Source organism: Dermacentor silvarum, chromosome 2, assembly GCF_013339745.2.
Source record: "Dermacentor silvarum isolate Dsil-2018 chromosome 2, BIME_Dsil_1.4, whole genome shotgun sequence".
Lineage (NCBI taxonomy): Eukaryota > Metazoa > Arthropoda > Arachnida > Ixodida > Ixodidae > Dermacentor > Dermacentor silvarum.
In genome coordinates this window covers 259226731-259248878 of record NC_051155.1, presented here as the reverse complement: position 1 = coordinate 259248878, position 22148 = coordinate 259226731, and the positions used below count along the sequence as shown (strand labels likewise).

The following is a 22148-nucleotide window of genomic DNA, read 5'->3' as shown; positions in this document are numbered from 1 at the left end:
GTCAAGAATGTACGTAGCAGCAAAGATTGCTGCCCCGCATTCATGCTCTAAACGTCTGAAGTAGAATAGCAGTGTCAAATGTGCAACGGTTCTTGCTGCCTACTTGTGTAGCATGCATCGACGCGCTGCTGAGCGACTGCTTTGGTTCAGGTGTAACCGCCTACGATCTGTTCTTATAGCACATAGATGAGGCATGTCTGCCGACTCAGTGGGTGCAACTAACCTTGCGGCGGCAATCCTGGGCCCGATGCCCCTTGGTAGTGCACCGGAAACAGCTGCTGCTTGCCGTGAGCAGACGCATTTCTCGTTGTGGTCCAAGGAGGAGTCAAACTCTGATGTTGCATGACGCTTCTCGCAAAAGACGCACGTTCCAGTGGTACTGTTTTTAAGCACTGCTGCCGATGACGCTGGTGTCTGTCGGCGACCGGATCCGGGCAGCAGGTACTGTCTGCTGGACACCTCTAGTGGACCGTGTGCTGTTCTTTCCCTGCAGTCAACCTCGACGCGGAAATACTGCACGAGATCTTCAAGGTCTTGCTCCGCTGTTGACCTTAGGTTCCGATCGTTAGTTGCTTTAAGGCTTCTGTGTCTATAGTAATTGACCATGACATCTTGAGGGATGGCTTTCACTAACACTTCGCCGAGCATTGCTGCATATGACGATGCAGGAACTCCGAGATCTCTCAGTCCCCTTATATTCAGCTGTACGAAATGTTACAGGTTCCGCAATCCCGTTACATGGGTCGAAGAGCTCACCGGAGTAGGGTACGCAGGTGCTCAAGGTACTTTGCCTCGATGATATTGGCGTTCCCGAAACGTTCCTTGAGAATCTCAATGGCATCGGTGTAACTGTTTTCGGTAGTAAGGATCCCTGCGATAGCCTTGGCTGCCGGGCCGTCCAGAAGAGAGCGGAGATAGTGGAACTTGTCGATGTCAGTGAGGTAGGAGTTCTCATGCATGTTGTGGCGGAACACGTCCCAAAACGACTGCCGCTTCACCGTCGAACCATCGAACCTCAGCAGGTCCAGTTTGGGTAGTCTTGGTCCAAGTGCTGCAGTGGTACTCACTTGGGGACCGTTCTCGGCAGAAGGCATCCCGCTGTTAAGACTGTAAGGGTGGTGGCTCTACACGAGCACCTGTACCGGTGGTCGGAGGATTAGACCACTCCAAAATATAATGTCGCAGCAGTCCCAGGGCGCCTTCGGCCTGATCTTCATATTCCAGTACCGAATCGTAGTAAGCTGCGATCTCATCGTCGGACATCTCGGCATGAAGCTCACGGCAGTTAGAAATGGCACTAACAGCACAACTGTGCGTGTGCAGCAGCAAACTGAAACGCTACGACGAAGCAGAACTTACTAGGTCGCGTAGGCAAACAAGTGCTGCGCGCACCACTCCATACCCCTCACCGAATACAATTCAAAATGAGTGACAGCACCATGGCCAACGATCTCACTGTGTGGCAGTGGAACTGCAGGGGCTTCTCTAAGAAGCGAGGCTTGCTCACGCAGTACATTGCCGCACAGGATCGTCACCCAGACGTTTACTCATTCAGGAAGCAAACCACACACCCAACTTATCAGGCTACAGAACTTCCTGCACCCACAAAGAAAATGCGCCGATCACTATCATGGTTCGTAAAGACCTCACGGCAGCACATGTTCATGACACACCGCAAAGCCTTACCATTAGTATATATCCCACACAAACAAATAAGCCAAGTAGCTCTCATCACCTGTACATAACAAATGCGTACAGTTCACCAAAACAGAAAGCAGATTTTCTCGCGGAAGTAACACATATGCGCCCTGCAAGACATTTCACACATTTAATTGCTGGAGATTTTAACGCGGCCCATACGCGTTGGGAGTACTCAAAAATACTCAGAAAGGCACCTACGTCAACCGGATCATACAACAAGAAAACTTCACTTTGCTAAACGATGTCTACTCACCCACGCGACACGGCAACTCTGTCGAGCGCGCCACCACACCAGACCTAACACTACTTAAAGGCCCCATAAATGTATCGTGCACCCATACACATGACACGCTTTCCAGTGACCATACCCTGAAAAAAATAGTACTGCACACAGGATGTTATAAACGAAGAACACGCAAGCGCCGCTTAATAGTCTGGACTAGCTTTGGAAAAGAACAATTGGGATATATAACGGAGCATACACTACAGTCATGGAGCGATTCTCTGAAGAAGCACGTGAAAGCACATACCACAGAAATTAGTGAAACCGAACACACACCCAACATAGATACGCATCTTCTTCACATGTGGGAGGCGAGACAGGGCCTGATAAAATGATGGAAAAGAAACAAAACGAATAGGCGACTCCGAAGGCGCATAGGGCTACTAAACGAAAAGATTGATGCGTATTCAGACCATTTCATCCTCAAAAGCTGGCATACTACATGTGACAATATGAGCAATACACTACACCTGGGGTTGGCCTGGCACTTTATAAGGGCTGTTTTAGACCCAGCACAGACCAACACCGAGACAACAAGCTCACTCCACAAGCTGCTTGATGGCTACCAAACACCGGAGGATCTATTCCAAGAACTACATGATAACCACATAGCCACAGCATGTAAACCTCAGTATGCCAATTACACAGGCCCAGAGCCCACGAACCCTAACCTTAGTGGGGAAATTACACTTGAGGAGCTCAACCAAGCGATAGCTGAGACAAAATCCAATAAAACTCCCGGGCCCGATCTAATCACAACATCGCAGCTTCGAAATATCACCAATGACGACTATGAATTCCTCCTTCAACAAATGAACAAAGCATGGGATACAGGTCAGCTCCTACAGGAATGGAAGACGGCTAGGATAGTGTTCATACCGAAACCAGGAAAACCTCTAGTGGTTGAAAATCTCAGAACAATTTCTCTTACGTCTTGCACGGTCGCTGGATTAAAAAAAAAATGTCACAGTTTCGCCCTAAGGGCGAAGCAATGAATGCGATAGCAACACAGCAATGTCATACGAAGTAAGGTGAGCGGCTTTGGTAGCAATATGAATTGTAGTAAACATGAGCTGTTTAAGTAAGCAGGTGAGCTGCGGCGTAAGTAGACCGACATGAAGAGAGACTCGATGACCACGAGAAGGCGCGTGTGAAACGGTGGTGTTGATGAGAAGCGCTTCCCGTGGGCAGCGCTTCTCATCAAGGGACACACCTGTAGCGCTGCACTGCCGACCCGGGCAGCATTGCATGTGTAGCGTGCGTTGGAAAATGTGGCCCGACTATTACTAACTGTGGTGTGAGCGCGCACAAACAAATATGAATAGATCACACTGAATGACTGCAGACAACGACTGTCAAAACGCTGGCAGTAAGCGCATATACGTCGCAGCGGGCGAAGGTACGTGCGGTCTATCGCTTCAACGGAAACTGAGCGGCGAATGCACGGCGCATAAAGGTCAGAGCCGTGTGGAGATAAGAGACGGTGCGAGCGAGCGACGAGCGCGGTTGTTGGCAGAGTAGAAATGCGCCCCCCCCCCCCCCCCCCCCCCGCTCCCTCCGGCACTCGCTTCCCGCTTCCTTGCTTGCGCGTGGAAGATTGAGTGCGTTCGCTCTCCGTGACAGCGTGCGTCCCCGCACGCTTCCGCTCGGGCATACAGCGCGCGGCGAAGATTTTATCTATACGGAACCTCACGGCGACGGCGACGGCGATGGCAGAACTCCGGTGGAAGTGTCCATATAATTGCTATCGCAATAAAAGAAGAGAGAGAAAAAAGAGGTGCGGCCCGTTGCGTGGCCCCAAAACGGCGTCTCGGGCCTAGTTCTCCCCGCGCCCGCTCTGGCGCCACTGCTCTGGTTCACGGAGAAGTGTTTCCACAGCCGCGTTTGTACGCGCGACAGTGACTCTAATCAGGCCGTAAATAACGCGTTTTATAGTTGCACATTACAGGTTGGATATTAAAGTCTTTATTAAAAGTGCCGATTACCCTCAGTGGCGCACCGACGGGGGGGGGGGGGGATTCGGGGGTTGTAACCCCCCCCCCCCCCCCTGAGGACGACTTTTCTTTCCTAACCCCTTTTCTTTCCTTACGCATTTGAGTGCTGCAACTAAGATGTAAGACGCGCAATTGTCTGCACACTCGCAAAAAGCGTTTTTTTTACCATTTCCCGTGAAGAAATCGAAATTAGTGCTGTTTAGATGGTATTGGCAAACTGTCAACCCCCGCCTGGCAGAGATCCTGGGTGCGCTACTGATTACCCTACATGTGTGAAAAGTCAGCCCTAGGAGTGGCAATCTTTTGTAGAGTGGGCCTCAATGCTCTACATGAAGGCTGCCCGCTCGACTCACATGAAATGAAAAGAAGTGCTCTATTACGAATAATCGGGAGTGAATTTACGTTTCTTCAAGACGACTTCAAGACGATGGATCGCGTTTATCTACAAGATGATGAATGCGAATGTATCGCTCAGCGAAAACCGTCCACGGCGCCGCACCCGATCCAGCCCAGCTTCGTTCTTTTCTACAACCGAACTTCGCTCGCACGTTTCAATATTCTCTCTGTGCTGGTAGTGGCCACTAGGTAGGTAGGTAGGCGGAAGAATCTTCACCGCGTTTTATTGCGATAGCAATTATATGGACACTCCAAAGCAGATTTCTGCCGTCGCCGTCGCCGTGAGGTTTGTGGGAATTTTGCTGGCGCAAGTTGGAATCAGCTAGCGCAAGACGGGAGTAATTGGCGATCGCAGGCCTTCGTCCTGGAGTGGACATAAATATAGGCTGATGATGATGGATCTCCCATCAATGAAGCGGTGTACTCTGCGTCGCCTGATTGCGGAGATATGCTTCAAGCACGAGAGGAGGAGTCGCAACTCGATGGTTATCGACCGGGATGACATCGTCGAATGGCGGAATCGCATTCTTAGTGACGTGGAGCGCTACCGGGCGGAAGGCCGAAAGATCTTCTTCCTGGATGAGACATGGGTGACGGCGGGAAACACTTGGTCGATTGTGTGGACTGACACTGTGGTGCAGAGGCGCGGACCCCAGTACGCTCGAGAAACTGGCCCGTCGACGGGTCTGAAACAAACTTTGCGGAAAAGCCAGCGCCTGACCTTAACGCACATCGGCAGCGAAAATAGCTTCGTCGATGGCTGCTTGAATGTATTCAGAGGCCCTTCCCCAAAAAAAAAAAAAAAAAAAACTTCGATGGATGGTTCAATGACGTTCTGCAGAGGTTGCCAGCTGGTAGCGTCATTGTTATGGACCATTTACCTTACTATACGAGGCGAGAAGGGAAATTGCCGACAACGGCATGGAGGAAGGAAAAAGTAGAGGAGTGGCTCAAAAGCAAGAACATCGCCTAGAGTGAAAGGATGGTGAATAATCAGCTGCTTGAGTTGATGCATATGTGGCATCTCTTAAATCACGCTTTCTGAGCTACATCGTAGACAACGCAGCTGAAAGGGCAGTTGCATTGTGCTCAGGCTCCCGCCATACCACATCGAATTTAATCCGATTGAGCTCGAGCGGGCAAAGGTAAAAAATGGCATCGCTGTGGACAACAGAGACTTCAAGTTGTCCGCGGTCGAAGACATCTTGAGCGAGAAAACTCAGGTCACGGCGGAAGACTGGAGAAATATTATTAGTCACGTGATGGGCCTGCAGGCAAAATTCAGACGACACATCTGGGAGTGACCACATCCAGCGTATCGTCATCCAACTAGGCGAAGGTGACGCTGAAAGCGACTGCGAGCTGCCCGGCATTGACCCACTCGACGAAGAGTAATAACTTCCTATTAATGAAAGAAGAGCCCTTATTAGGGCTACCAAAATTTTGCTGGTGGGGACGCTAGCCGGGCATCTAACTAGTGACCTCTCAAATAACTTGGCAGTTCATTTGATGGCATATTTCTTTTAATGCAAGCTCAGTTCTAAAAAAGCACCGCCCTGCACACATCGTTCTCAATTTAAGTACTGGCATAGAAACATGCTTACACGCTGGCAAGTCCGAATGCATACACAAATAATAACCCTGAATAACCGAATGGGGCCCAATATTCTCATTCGGGCAGCCACCGTCGAGCTTGACAAGGCCTTATGGTGAAATAGCAGTAGTGAAAGCGAAATTGACAGCCACTGTTAGAATAGTGCACGCCAAAGCACATTAATGTGGTTGCGTTGTTTCTTTTTAGTTATCTGGATTAGGCAAGTAATGCGAATAAACGAACAATTATAAAGCATAATTAGCTCAGTTAGGCCTAAAATGCTCATTCGGGCACCTATTGTCGAGCCGATTGTCGAGTGAAAGCGAAATGAACACCTTTCGTTTGGCCTTTCGTCACGTCAAGTGCGTGATCATTGGCGAGATTAGCATGCTGTCGTCGACCATTCGGAACGCGATTGACAACTGGCTCCGGCAGATTACCCATCGTCTTGACGCGCCGTTCGGTAGACTGGACGTGATCCTATGTGGGGATCCGCGTCAACTTCCTCCGGTTCGAGGCACCGAGATCTTCAAGAGGTGCAGGAACCAAGGTCTTTAGCTCGGACATCAAGTGGCATTACCTGGAAGACTTTCCACTCGTCCAGGTCTTGTGACAGAGAGACGCCACCTTCTCTACGATCCTCACGAAGATTGGAGACAGGACAGCCTTGTTGCCGGAGGAGATTTCCCTGCTCGAAAATAAGTTCGTCAGCGCCGAGGTAGCTCTGCGTGTTGCTCCCGCTACCGTTACACTCTTCTACTCAAAAGAGGAAGTTCGCAGATTCAACACTTTGGTGGCATCTATCGGAGGAAAAGAAGTCACCAGGGTCGTTGCAGACGACGTCTGCCTCTGCTATCGGACCAACCCGGAGCTCGTTCGGGCAGTGGAGAAGGTGGCACACACGGAGATGGCGAACCTGCCACACGAGATCTTGCTTGTGATAGGCAAGCCATACATGATCACTGCAAACATCGACGTTCTCGATGGCATTGTGAACAGCATCCAAAGGATAATTACCCCAAGAGACTGTGGCTTGCCTTTGAGATTCCCAATACCGGACTATTGGCACGCTTGAAAGCCAAGAGTTTGGTCGCCGATGCTCGCAGAAGAGGATTCAACGTTGAACCGAGTTGGGTACCACTCGAACCTAGTCACGCTACTGTGACTTTGGATAGGAAGACGGGAATCTCCTGCAGACAAAAACAGTTTCCACTGGTTCAAGCTAGTGCCGTGACCATACACAAGTCATGGGGAGGCACTTACTTTAGCGTTTCGACGAGTACAACCGAAACTACCCTCCGAAGCTCATGTACGTTGGGTTGAACAGATGCCACAATATCGACGGACTCCACTTGACGTACTCGAAAGGACAACACAAGTTCTCATTTCACAAGAAGACTCAATGAGCACCGATACCACGTTAGCAAGCACCGTGGGGCCTCCAGCGCAGTTGCAGAACATGCTGGCTCCACGGGTCACCAGATAGGCTGGGACAGCGCCTGCGTCCTGACAAGTGAAAGTCAACGGCTTTATCTTGTCACTTCATATGCAGACAACGGCACGCATTTTGAATCGTAATGACAGAAATCTTAATTCGATCTACACCTGCACCTTACGTCATGTCCTCAACCGCATATAACCTCGTTCCCTTCCTACTTCGCTCTTCATTGGGGCTCCCGTGTGGGGGCCGAAACGTCAGTTAAGAAAAAAAAAATCACCTTGGTCGGCGTTTGTTTCCTGTTTTCGCCATGATTCTTCCCGACCAGACGAGATTTTGTCAGACTCTCGACTTCATCAGATAAAATTGATGTATTACGCACCACTCAGTAGTACACAGCTAATATGTGAATAAGACTTTTACAAAACTCTTATGAACGTGGTAAAAAATTCACATAAGCTGTAAAATTAAACACAAAGTTTGTGCGCGTTAGATGCTCTAACAGATGCAGCTTACAGAACTGCGACATCTCTCTTTAGTGCAGAGTTACGGATTTGTAAGGTTTTTATACATCGTGCCTTCCATTTATTTCTAAATCACAAATTTCCGAAAATTTTCGTAAACATTCCAGTTATTAAATGCGAAGCATTTCTTGGCGAACATTTGCTACTTTGACAGTACGTATCTATCTAGCCGCCTACGACTTTGTGCTCTCATGGTCGTTTCGTTAACTTGGTAAGTACCAAAATTGGCATACTATAACAGGAGTATATGACGAACATAATGGTAGGTCATGACTTAAATGTCATGACATGTGTGTCATGTAGGCCATGACAATGACCGAGCGAAAAATATTAACACTAAAAAACCACTGAAATGGGTTCTGACGTTTTTGAAGTGTTTCCTTCACTAAGTGAAGGAAACACTAAATTATGATGGTAGAAATCATAGTCATGAGCATGACTCAGAAAAATGACCTTGACTCAGCGAAAAAACAATAACACTCAAAAACCACTGAAATGGGTTCTGACGTGGGTACCAAGTGAAGGAAACACTAAAGGATCCTGGTGGAAATCATAGTCGTGAGCATGACTCGGCAAAAATGACAATGACTCACCAAAAAAAAGATGAACACTCAAAAGCCACTGAAATGGGTTCTGTCGTTTGTACTAAGTGAAGGAAACACTAAAGCTTGATGGCAGATGCCATAGTCACGAGCATGACTCAGCAAAAATGAGTATAAATCAGCGAAAAATATATTGCACTCAAAAACCACTGAAATAGGTTCCGACGTGGGTACTAAGGGAAGGAAACACTAAAGGATGCTGGTAGAAGTCATAGTCATGAGCATGACTCTGCAAAATGACAATGATTCAGCGAAAAAAGATTACCACTCAAATACCACTGTAATGGGTTCGGACGTGGGCACTAAGTGACGGAAACACTCAATGATCTTGGAGAAATCATAGCCATGATCATTACTCAGCAAAAATTACAATTACTCAGCGAAAAAAGATTGACACTCAAAAGCCACTGAAATGGGTTCTGACGTGGCTAACAAGTGAAATAAACTCAATGATGATGGAGAAATCATAGTCATGATCATTACTCAGCAAAAATGACAATGACTCAGCAAAAAAAAAGATTAACACTCAAAGGCCACTGAAATGGGTTCTGTCGTGTGCACTAAGTGAAGGAAACACTAAAGCATGATGGTAGATGTCGTAGTCATGAGCATGACTCAGCAAAATGACAATGACTCAGCGAAAAAAAAAAGATTGACACTGAAAAATCACTGGAATGAGTTCGGACGTCGGTACTAAGTGAAGGGAACACTAAAGGATGCGGGTACAAGTCATAGTCATGAGCATAACTAAGGCTTTCGCTTTAACGTATTTTAGGTGTAGCTAAAGGGATTCCTGAGGACTCATGACATGAATGTCATGACATGCGTGACATGTAGGTCATGAAAGAGCCGCCTACGTCTTGGTGCTCTCATGGTCGTTTCTTTAACATGGTAGGCTCCCCCGCACACTGCTTGGCATAACATCGATTTCCACATGGCGTGGGATCTGCCGGCTTTTTAAATGAACATTTTACATCCCACAATCACTAGAATTTATCATTTTCTTTCAAATGCAAAAAAAATTCATTCAAATCGGCACAGTGCTTGTCTCATGAAAGCATTTTTTCGTATACATGTACTTCAATAGGCCGAGTTGCGCCGAGCTAAAGCTTGCTCTTAAGTGTTCTGCAAAGTGGGAACTTACCTCGCCGTTCAAGAAGCAGTACAGCAGCGCCACCACGAACCCCTGCATAAAATAATAAATGCAAGTGTAATGACTGTGTCTGCAACACAGTATGTTTAGTGAACAACGTTTCCGGTACGACCACCACGGTATACTTATTTGCTTGAAGAACTTGCGTGATTTATTAGTACCAAAATTTGTGAAAGGTTCTGAGTGACTAAGTTCTCTCTACCCACTTCTTGTGTTTAAAGAATTGTGTTTTGTATACCTAATTTACAATCCCATACGCGTCATTACGGGATTTAATTATGCTTACATCTGTGCATTTCAGTGCTTACAAATCAGGAGGAGCCCGGGCGGGGGGGGGGGGGGGGGGGGGGGGGTCACACCGCCTCCCCCCTACCCCTGCCCCCCCCCTCCCCTACATTTTTTTAAGGAGGGGCGCGGCGCCCCTTCGGCAGGTAGCACTGCGCCACCCATTCGACAGGCGCTGGAGGTGATTTTATTACCAGCGGTGCTTGAGCGGGTCAATTCTAACTCTCAAATTGTCCGATTAATTATGTAAGTGGGATTAATCGGTTGATGTGGCCGGCGTGAAGGAGAGTCCCCGGGCGAAATGTCAGTAAAATCCTGTTGTTTTTCCGACGTGCTCCTATTATTTGACATGCTTCACTGCTGGATCCTCTGATTCAACGCTTCACTGATTATATATATATATATATATATATATATATATATATATAATCCCATACGCGTCATTCCATAATCCCATACGCGTCATATATATATATATATATATATATATATATATATATATATAAGACCTGCAGGAGTGTGCTGAATTTGGGTGGTTGGTTCATGACGAAGGGGGTAAAAACAGCGCAAAGGACAGAGCGAAAGCAGAGATAACATACACAGCGCTGACTGACAACCACTCTATATTGTATTTTCAATTGCAATATATAGGAACGCCTATGCGCAGAAAGGCAAAAAAAATGTATGTATGACATGCTACTGCTGTCGGCAGTTTATCATACATTTGATAAGTAGCGCCTTTCGCTGCAGTGTAAGGATACAGAGGGCACGCTTGCACATTAATCCCACGTTGATGTATTAGGAAAGCTTCACGTATTTCACGCGCACGTTGCTCTGGGTAGCGTCCGAGGAGCGTACATTTTTTTCAAAATAAGGTGATCTGCCAGGTGACTTGCGACTGAACCCCTGAGCGAGTATGCGTGTTCTCGTAAACGATCATTAATACATCGGCCAGTTTGCCCTAAGTAGCAGCGCCCGCATGAAAACGGCACCTTATATACGACTTCGCATGTGCAGTTAATAAAAGATCGTGCATGCTTCTTATCACATTCGCGCTTTTTTAAACCTTATTTCGTGACTCTACGGTAAAGACAGGAAAGTTTAGTGCGTGCTGTGAGTACAACATTTATTGCAATCTTTCCTGCAATCTTTTTAACCTTTGGGAAACGTCAGGCACGTATGAAATCACAGCCAAACTAGAAATTACATTGTTTGGATCATTCTTGTCCTCACTATATTTTTGCCGTCTCATAGGGGGATGAACCTTCGACCAAAGGAGTCCTGAGGAACTGGGAACAGCGAAGAAAAATGACCCTTCGACCCAGGGAGTCCTGAGGAATTGGGAACAGCGATAGGGATGAACCTTCGAACAGAGTCCGAAGAAACTGGAAACAACGAAGAAGAATGAGCCTTCGACCCAGGCAGTCCTATGCAACTTGGAACAGCGGACAGATGAACCAGATGGCGTGGTGCTGCATCCATGGCTGAGCGCGTGGTTTTTGCTTTGATTCACCAGACTTCAAATGTTGGGTGTTTATTTCGATCTTTTTGGGAATCGGGCATTTGCAGCATATCTTGAGATTGTCCAAATATATTTAAGGAAACAGTTCTAACCACCAGTCGGAGCAGCTGCCATGGATCTTATTAGAAGGTTGACGAGGCCAGATTTGTTGTTGGTGTGCGACGACTTGGGAGTTGAGGCGGACGACACTGACAGGGTCAGCTATCCAAAAGGCAATTAAAGATAGTGGCAATGACGACGAAAGCATTTGGATTGCTTGGGAGGTAGTACAAGAAACGCAGAAGCGCGAGCGAAAACATCAGGAACATTAGCGCGAACGGCAAGAGCACGAAAAAGTAATGGTAGCATTGAACAAAAAGATTGAAGGTTTGATCGAACAAAGACAACGATAGCCAAAAAATTATGTAGGTAGTACGCAGCGAAAGTGTGAGGAAGTCGCTAGCAGATTTTTGCCGAAAGCCGAAGAGAAGTGTAGTGAGGTTAGCAGCACGTTCACAAGTGAACCGAAAGTGTTATCTGCTAACGATGCCTTAGTGGCAACAGATGAAGGCCGCAGTAAGAGCGACGAGGTGGTGTGCCAACAGGGCACTGTAGAGACAGCTAGGCCAGCTGTGAACGAATTAGCACAGACACCATGTGTGTGAGTCGCAGGTATTGTTAACAAGGTCGCTGACAAAGTACAGGGTACCGCTGACCCGACAGACACCCGACAGACATAGCACCCATGTCGAAATAAATGTCGAGTCAGGGCTGCTTGCCGAAGCGCAGTGCAAGCTGAACGATGCAGTTGAGGGCAGTTCGCAGGAGTGCGAGCTGCGTAGCTCAAAGAGAGACAACTGCATTGTTCAGGGATCGGTGAAGCTGTCTGCCAGTCTAGGTAGCCAAAAGAACGATGGTGTAGAGAATCATTCAGACTGTGCGGCTTATACCCTTGACACACGGGCACTCTAAAGTCCTTTAGGTAAGGGGACATCTACCGGAAAGGCGTTCAAGCGCAGTGACACACGACAAAGGAGTATCTCACTCCCGGCAAAGTTCCTTTGCGGGAAAGAAGATCGGGCATCTGCTTTTCGAGCGGAAAGGTGTACTCTCGCATACAGCGTGCACAACTGATCAATAGACGAAAACGTCTTACATAACTTCGGCATCCCGTAAGTATCTTCTTACCTTGAAAAATGTAATAATCTTTAGAGGTAATGTGATTTGTCAAACAGTTAAGCTTTACTGTACCTATGCTCTCAAACGCTCGCACCACGTCGCTAGCGCCGCTATGTTAAATTCCGAATAAGCGCTGTTATGATCGGCTTGGAACTGCACCTGTCAAATGTGTAAATCAAGCCCGAGCGCCTTTCCCATGACGAGATAATCCTCTTTCATCCCCGAGAGAGCGTCTGACCTCTACGGAGCAGATGAAAACGGCGAGCTACCAAGAAGGAGGACCCGAGGGAGAGGAGGTTGTCAACTTGACCGCCCGACAGAGGTCTGACACTTCCACAAGTTCCCCGAAGGAGTCATCGGCAGGTTATGATCTTCCTGGAATCTGTATCTCTCCAATGTGGGAAGCAAGCCCTAGCGCTTTTCCCGTGACGAGATAATCCCCTTCATCCCCGAGAAAGCTTCTCACCTCTACGGAGCAGACGAAAACGGCGAGCTACCATGAAGGAGGAACCGAGGGAGAGGAGGTCGTCAACTTGACCACCGGAGAGAGGACTTCCCCGAAGGAAACATCGGCCACCACGAGGGGATTTAAGGCCGTCCTGGCCCCCGTGTTAATCAGAACCGCTCGAGACTCGGATAGAGTCAAAACCATGTACCAATGAAGTGAATACAATATCTTTTCTGTTTTTGATCATCACGATGCCCGCCTTCATCGTCGTTTCCTGATTCCTGCGATGACGACCCACCTCACCCGGTCGAGATTATATCAGCTGGTTGGCAGCAATGGGATACTCCACCCTTCGTCCTGGCTTCAGCAGAATGGTGAGCGCTTGACTTTCTTTGAGAATTTGCCAGGTTTTAGCTTGTGTGTTTTCTAAAACGGCGAATTAGTTTCTGCACGTGCAGGCTCCTGTTGAAAGCTTCCTCACGTCACAGCAGAGTAAGAAAGTCCTCGTTCGGGATTGACCATGGATTTGGGCAAACGGAAAAAGCCAGAGTTGTTATTACTTTGTGAAGAGCTGGGAATTGAGGTCGGGAAAAGTCAGAGAAAGCCACAGCTTATTGAGGCGATTGGGAAGTGCGGGGCTTTTGAGGACGAAATTTCAGAAGCATGGGAAGAGATAGAGAAACGAGCTGAGAAAGCTGAGCAAAACGCTGCAGAAGAGAGGGAAAGGCAAAGAGCTGAGAAAGCTGAACAAAACGCTGCAGAAGAAAGAGAAAGGCAGAGAGCTGATCAAAAGGAAGCTGCAGAAAGAAAGGAACGCAAGGAACAGAGAGCTGCAGAAAGAAAGGAACGCGAGGAACAGAGAGCTCACGAACTAAAGCTAAAAGAACTAGACGTGCAGCGGGATCTGGCCAGGTAATCAGCAAATAACCGCTCAATTGATGAAAGGCATTCAGGCGAAGCAAGAGTGAAAATAAGGGATCTCATGCCGTCGTACAAGGTTAACGATGACATGGGATTGTTTCTCGCTATTTTTGAACGAACCTGCGAGAGAAACGGGTTGGCACTAGAGAGTTGGCCGCAACAGATTCTGACCGTTCTTCCTGGCGAAGCAACCGAACTAATTGCAAGGCTAACGAAGGACCAGTCAGAGGACTATCAGAAAGTAAAAGCTGCGCTGCTAAGAAAATATCGGCTCTCAGCGGAGGCTTTCCGCCGCCGTTTTCGGGAGGCAGCTAGGACACCGGGCGAGTCTTATCAAGATTTCACTTACAAACTGAAAGCCAATTGAGTGGCTAAAAGGGGAAGATGCGTTCGGTTGTCACGACAAGGTTGTGGAGCTAATCTGCAAGGAGCAGTTCAATAGGTCCTTGAGCGAAAAGATGCGCCTGTGGATTCAAGATAGGTCGGGCGAAAAGGACTTAAAACGTGCTGCAGTACTAGCAGGTGAATTCGCCGCACGTCGCGAATCCGAGAAAACACGTGTCAGGCCATTGATGAAAATCAGCAAAGAGGAAAATAGGCGCCCCTTTCACAAAGAGAAAGCTGGAAGTGAGACCAAAAACGTGCCGACCGATAATTTAGGCCAGAATAACGGCGCAGCGAAAGACGAAAGAAAAACAGAAAAGGCATTCGAGGCTAGAAAACCGGTCGTCTGTTTCCGTTGCGAGGAGCCTGGACACCTTGCGATCGGCTGTAGAAAGCCTAGAATTGTTTTTTCTTTCGTGAATGACGACAACTTAGCGCTCCTAGAACCCTACCCTCGCGACCTCGGAGTGAACGGAACGCCATGTAGGGTACTTAGGGACTCGGCTGCGACAATGGACATCGTCCTTCAGGCGCGAATTAAATCTGGCGTAGCGAAATAATTTTTTGTTCTGATTGGGAATATATAACGCTATTAAAGAAGGAATCCTCAAGAAATTCAGTAAAAAATTTATTGGTTAAGATTTTCCGTGGCGTCCACATATGTGGACGTTGCGCCTCAAAGCAGTAATATCAGTGAAAGGTGATGAAGAAGAAAACTCACGCTTTTATTTCGAACGCTCGGAAATAATCTTTGCAGGAACACTGTTTAGGAAGTCTTTTCAGCAAAAGTTATCAGAAATAGTCTATTTGTTATGAAATAAATAAAAACAGTCGTTCTGAGATGTCAAACATAGAAAAACATTGCACTTCCTGCAGCGGACACGGGTTTTTGATGTGCATTCCTCTCTGCGGCAGCGTTGTGCGTTAGGCATCTTTATTTGCTGCGGCCAATGACTGATCCCATCATAGCGCACAGTGCTGACTGGTAGTGGTGAAGCATTGGGTACCTTCTTTTTCACTGCTTGGGAGTTCTCATTGCTTGGTCGTCCACGCTTCTTTTGTGGACTATTGCTCTTCAGCAGGCAATTTGCGACGTCTGTCTGAAATGCCATCATGTCCAGTGTATCTTTTTTTAGTAGCCCTTCTTTATTGGCATCTCTTAAGTACTCGAGCCAACTGTTGCAGAGGGCAAACGAAACAAAATGGCACATCACTCTCACTGGCCACTTGCTTGTTCGTGTCCGCATTGGGTAGAGGGACATGATAAAGTCCAGTTTGTCCACTCCACCCATGTATTTGTTATAGTCCAGGACTACCTCCGGACAGTCAATGTCGACATGGACCTTTGTGGCTTCGCTCCACCTTCTCACGGTGCCAACATTTCCAACTCCTAGGTGGGTGGAAGCCATGTTAACAATCCTGTTGTCTTGCCAACGGACCAGGACAACGTCGTCATTCTGGGAAACCCATTCATCATAGCTTCCCCGTCCTTCTTTCTTCATTTCCTTTTCTGTTTTCATGACGCATCCTGCCAAGCGGTTTCCTCTAATTGTGCCACTAGCCAAAATGCCGATCTCTTTTAGCTGAAGAAAGAGCTTCACGGACGTAAAATAATTATCCATGTAGCACTTGATGTTCTGTGCCTTCGGGAGGTTTTCAACAAGGCGCATTACGACGGAGCCACCAAGGCCAAGATGTGAATGTTCTTTGCTCACTCCTGTTCCCTTCCCTTGGTAAAACTCAAAAGTCATGTGCAAGACCGTCGAAACTGCATCTTACGAAAACCTTCACGCCTTCTGGGTTTGGCTTTCCCTTCACAAATTGCTTTGCTGCAATGCGCCCCGTGAACGGCACCATCTGTTCATCAATGCTATTCTGTTCCAAGGGAACAAGCTGTAAGCAACGGCTTCTGACAGCTTCTATCAACGGCCTAACTTTCCAAAATTTGTCTTGGCTGTTGGGGTCCCGTTCTTCATTAGCGTCGCTTATGTGAAGAGCGCCTCTGATTTTGAAGAATCTCTTCATGCCCATCGAATCGGCTATTGCAGGAATCCTCGTTGCAGATTGCCAATACATTCTGACGCGAGGGTATTTAAGAACGATTGCGAGAAGAGAACGATTGCGCCACGAAAGTGGAAACAGTGGCTCATCCGGAGGCCGTTCCTTGCGGAGACAAGGCTTGTTTCAGCAGCCCTAAAAAGGTCAAGGAGGCGCTGAAAAACTCCCTTGTACTTCCGCATTTGAGCGACAGTCCTGAACCGCCCAAAGGGCACTCTAGAGAGGCACTCTAGCTTAATTAATTAGAGCGTATAGAGCACTGCAACGAGACGAGAGGTTACACAGCGCAGGCAACACAGGCACACGGCTTCGACCAACTCGTCGTCGTCGTCTTTCTTGAAGCAGTGCATACTGCTCGTTCTTCTTCAGTACAATATATATATATATATATATATATATATATATATATATATATATATATATATATATTGTGAGATTCTCGGAACGAATGCCTAAAAAAAAGGTTCCGTAGAAACAAACGTACTGTTGTTTTTTTTTTTTGAGCATTTGAGAATTTCCGCGATTTTAGACCTGTTTCTTTCAATAAGTAAGTTATCAGCTTTGTTTAGGTTTTCGTTTGAGAAGCTCTGAAGTTTGAAAGATGCGTTTTGGGCAAAGTGTTAGCTTCGCGAAGTAATCATTAATGAGTAGTTAGGCTTTCTTTATTTTGTGAGTGACTTGAAGCGTCACGGTCATTTTGTTAAACGCCCATAGTAAAGCGCGTGTGTATCAGTTAACCTTTGTTCAAAGCGTAAGTTTTCTTTTTGTAGCGTTAGCTACACTGGCCTAGCCAAGCCCGTTTCGCGCGGCACATCAAGAGCCGTGCTGCGCATGCGCAAGGATCAGTGATGTCACACAGCTTGCGCACCGGAGCCACCGGAACCGGCACCTCTCGCGCACTCAGCCGCCGCCGCGCGCGACTCACCGCCGCCGGTCTGCGCATTCCAGAGGAGTGACGTCGTAGCCGTGGTAGACGCGCCGGCGCGCGCTCGCTGTGCAGTCGCCGTCTGACACTGCGCTGGAGCCGCTGCGCTTCTGACTGGCGTTTGTGTGTGTCATTGGAGCAGCAGTAAGCATGACAATCAAGCTAATCCTTGACAATCTAGGCAACCAGGAAAGCTAAGAATAATCAGCTGAACCTTTGCTAACGCTACGTATATCCTGGCATAGCCGAGCTAAGCCACTGCAACATTTGTTTAAGGTTAAGCGCGTTGGTTTTCAGTAAGTAAGGTATTTACACTCAGAAGCGTTGGTACGATTCCATTAGTGCGTGTCCTGTGCGGACAGAAGGAAACAGAATTTTTGTGATAGGGTCGCTCATGTGTGTTGAGGGCGGCAGTGTTCTGAGTTTTCTATTAAGCGTGCTGGAATTAGTTAATAGAAGATGTGCTTTCTTTTAAAGGTTCTTGTGAGTGCGTAAGTTACGCAAAGTTAATTTTGTTGTTTATTTAAGGTGTGTCCTGTATGAACCAAAGGAAGAAACGTGAGTCGGTATTGGGAAACGTCTGCGTGAGACGCCTGTATGCGCTGTAAATAGTGACCGGGAATTGTCGCGATTTTGATTATGTATCCGTAGAATTGACGAGGCTGCAGTTCACTGTTCAGTGATACCAGTGGATGCGATAAGTAGTCCACTGTGGCAGCGTATGAACATGCTGTTCGTGAAGTTAGGATGCAGAAGTTATAATGAAGATTGGTTACTTTGTGGGGATGCGCGACTCTCACGCGTCCCCTGATGTTGTTTTCCCCGCATGTCTCCTGTAGTCCGGCTTCTCTGCGTGGCTAAGCCCGGCGGTGGTTGCGGCGCGTTGCGAGAGATGGCGCTAGTGTCGCGATGCTAACGCCACCGAACGGCGGGGTCACTTGGGCGAAAAAGGTCGGAGGCGCTCTCTTTTTGGGTTGGGATCGGCGGCCAAGACGCACGAACGCTACGCGCGTGCGCCGGCCCGCTTCGCGCGACCGTCGCGCGAGGCTTAGAGCAGGACACCGGTATGGACGAACACGGATCGTTCGAGCGCGCCACCGTTCGCGTGACTGTACACGTGAACGACTAGGCGATGGTGTCATAGCATGGGGCGAACGTATTCGCTCGCTATCGGGTCGCGGTGAGTCGGACATCCTTGATTTGTCGCGTGCCCGTGTGAATGTTCAATTGGTAGTAATTCGGCTAGTGTGCATTAGTGTATGAAAGGTGCAATAAATGCCCTTTTGATTGTTTGCACTACTGTGTTGTCGTTCCTTTGTCCCAAGAGCACATGTGTGAGACCCCACAACTTATAACCTTTAGTTTTGTTATACGTATTACGTTCCTTCCTTTGTATAACCAGATATGTAATTTTATTATGGGCTGGAAGTCATCCTCGTAGCTTTAAAACTTGGCTTGCGTCTTGTTGTAATGGTTGTATCCATTTACTGTTTAGTTTTCTCACGGTTCTTTTGCAACTGCAATATCACTCTGGCCTAGTCGGCATTCAAGGATATATATGGAAAGCTGTTTAGAAAATTGGCTGGACGTGCTTTATCAAAATCGAAAACAAAAATGCTTTCAGCCTTTCCACTGGGGTGGAGATGGAAGACTAGCGAAGCTGTACTATGGTGGGAATTATGTATTTTCAATTATGACTGTTAAGATATGATGGTGAAATTGGTTATTTGAACTATTAAAGAATGAACAATATATATGATCTGGTGGTTTCATTTATTTAGTGACCACAGGGACCATGGCCTTACTGTTGCTACGGTACACCGCCATAGGGTGTACGGTAAAGGTTGGTACGTTCTTCATAAACACGTCACCAACGCCGCGCACGTTCGATGCGAACGCGGGAAAACGTCGACGGCGTCGACAACAGTTCTGCGTGTTGCTGGTGCTGCTGCACGTCCAAGATTATACAGCTTATAAAACTACTATCCTTACTCCATATAGTTCTCAACTAAGTTGCTATCGCAATTGATGCTTCGCCTTTCGGGTGAAACTGCGACATATTTTTTTTCTACACGCGGACACGACCATCGGAGACTGAGCTCCTAACAGCTTCGCTGTAAAAATAAGAGAAAGACCACAGGGTTGATTTTGATATTAGCGGCGAGAAGTTGGAGTGGCGCCCTCTACGAGTGACGTCACGGCCAGGACGGCGCTCGCTAGGCTGCTGCGCGCGCTCGTTCCCTTCGTGCATGCTTGGGGTATTGGTGGCTCGAGCCGTACTTATTGAAGAATATGTCGGCTCGTTTTTACTGTCCTGCCTGAACGGCAGCTTTTTCTTCAAAACCGCCAGTCGTGAAAATTTGCGGCGTGGATATCGCAAGCTATGTAGCATTGAAGGCGTCTGCTGGTTTTGAAATGCGTATATGCGCAGTGTCTGTTCATAAACATTGCGTAAAAAGAATGTCTGCAATTTCAACACACGGAGTTGTGTATGATGCTCCGCAATACACTTAACATTCCCTTAGTGCTTAGCTATGAGAGACATTGCATTTTACAAGGAAGAAAAATCTTGGTATTGGTATTTGATGTCAATATTATAAATGCGTGTTAGAAGGAAACTACACAGCGAATCTTTTATGATGATTCTTATTACTGCGTTGAGTTGTTCTAGTCAAATATGGGAACTTTATTAATGCGTAAAAGGAAGAGTTAGGCACGCATTTTGGGCATGAAAACGTTTGCTAATACTTTCACCGTTCTCTGAAACAGGAACCCAGAAAACGCATTGCTCATGGCTGTTAACACGACGGTGCGTCACGTATAGTATGTATAGACTTCACGAATACCATAACAGCAATCACCTGAAAGAACAGTTTCGTGGTTAAGATCGAGAGCCTATCAAATTGCACGCGAGAAAATGTTTCATAGTGACCCTAAGTTGCTTTTATCGACACCATGGTACAGGCCTTACGCAACTAAATCTACCGACTGTGGTTATGGCGAGGCACGCATTATTCGCTAAACCCATCAGTTCACTACAACTTCAAATTGAAACCATACAGCAGTTCTTTAAGCCACAATTACAATGCCTAAGGTATACTCGAAGCTATAGAGCGCAGCTTAGGCGTTTGAATTTTCCTCTTCAGCGCAGCTTAGGCTGCGATGAAGAGGAAAATTCAAACGCCTTCTGCCTCACCATGTCTCGACCCTGCGTTGTTTAACTATACACAAACTGAGAACTATTCGATTCGTGAGTACATAAAAGAGAACCTCACATACCCGCCTCACAGAGAATACACCACAAGCCTCAAATGAATTCACTTGATTTTTGACCTCCACAGGGGAATAATGGTATCTTCAATAAGCCTCATACTGCTAATGAATGAGGCTACGGCATCTTTCTAGCTGCAGCCATACGGTCCAAAAGCCATATTTCACTAAAACATTTGGACTGAGCAGCCTGTGTCAGTTCGCCAAACAGATTCGTGATGTTTGTTCCTCATGAAACAAACAGCAGGAAATTGCACAAGTGAGTCGAACGTGTAGCACGGAACAGTGAATAAATATTGATACATTCCTTTGCGTATTCTGCAAATAGCTGTACGCCTCAATTAGCTTTACTTCAGATTACCTCCACTTGAAATTAACCGGTGAAGAATAGCCTAATTTTGAGAAGCAGTTAAAGGAACAAGTGGTGCTGGTTGAATCTAAACTGCGGTGTCAGGTCCTCGTGTGACTGCCAAGCGTTTCTGCGAAGAAATGAAAAATTTGATATCATACCATGAACTACTCGTCATAAGCAAACACGTTTTAATGGGTTAAAGTCAAGGTAAATGTAGCAGTCATATGTAGCCGACATAGTGAAACGCTCGTTGCACCAGTACAGATATGGTATCCTAACTGGATTCTTATGTGCTATGTTTATGCGTTTATACTTTTATTAGTCACGTGGTATTTATGCTTTTTTATTAGTCCCTCAATCTCCAAAGTCTAGATCCGCGCATTAAAAACACGCAATGGGCTGGTCTGACCTCCTTCGGCTGGCACTGCAGCGTTGCCCTTGAGAAATAAATTGTCGTCTAGAAATAAGCTCTTTAATTAAGTTTGCGCGAATGAAGACGTCGTAAAAAATGTCGCAGTTTCGGCCGAAAGGCGAAGCATCGATTGCGATCGCAGATTAGTAGAGAGCTATTCGGAGTAGAGATAGTGGTTTTATCAGCCGCATAAACTTGGACACATTCGCTTACTAACTGAATTAACAATCGTGGTGTCAGCGCGCACAAGCAAACATGAATAGATCACACTGAATCACCGCAGACAACGACTGTGAAAACGCTGGCAGCAAGCGCAGCCGCCGCAGCGGGCGAAGGCTCGCGCGGTCTATCGCTTCAACAGAAACTAAGCCGCGAATGCACAGCGCATACAAAGGTCAGAGCCGTGTGGAGATAAGAGACGGCGTGGGCGACCGCCAACGCAGGACAAAGTGCAGAGGTGTTGTGCAGAGAAGTTGTTGGCAAAGGAGAAGCTGCCCCCCCTCCCCCCTCCTTCCCGCGCTGCCTTCCCGCTTTCTTGCTTTCGCGTGGGAGATTGAGTGGCAAGATACGCCTTTGGTGCCGGAGCACAGCGCCGCCCCGCCTCCCTCCCTCCCATACGCCCACGGTCATTCGCGCGACGGTCGGGTTTGCTTACCGCCGTGCGTTCGCTCTCTGTGATAGCGCGCGTCCCCCGCGCGCTTTCGCTCGCGCATACGGCGCGCGGCGAC

The 22148-nt window shown here is 47.4% G+C and overlaps 1 protein-coding gene across 12 annotated transcripts in view; it reads right to left on the bottom strand.

Annotated features, from left to right (window-relative positions):
- The window catches only part of LOC119440814 (parathyroid hormone/parathyroid hormone-related peptide receptor-like), a 1097515-nt gene that overhangs the window by 105999 nt on the left and 969368 nt on the right, over nucleotides 1–22148 (bottom strand). For all 12 annotated transcript variants that reach the window (XM_049662649.1, XM_049662651.1, XM_037705691.2 and 9 more), the window contains exon 12: nucleotides 9677–9718. In XM_049662649.1, coding sequence (XP_049518606.1) covers nucleotides 9677–9718 — 42 coding nt within the window. The remainder of the gene's footprint in view (nucleotides 1–9676; nucleotides 9719–22148) is intronic.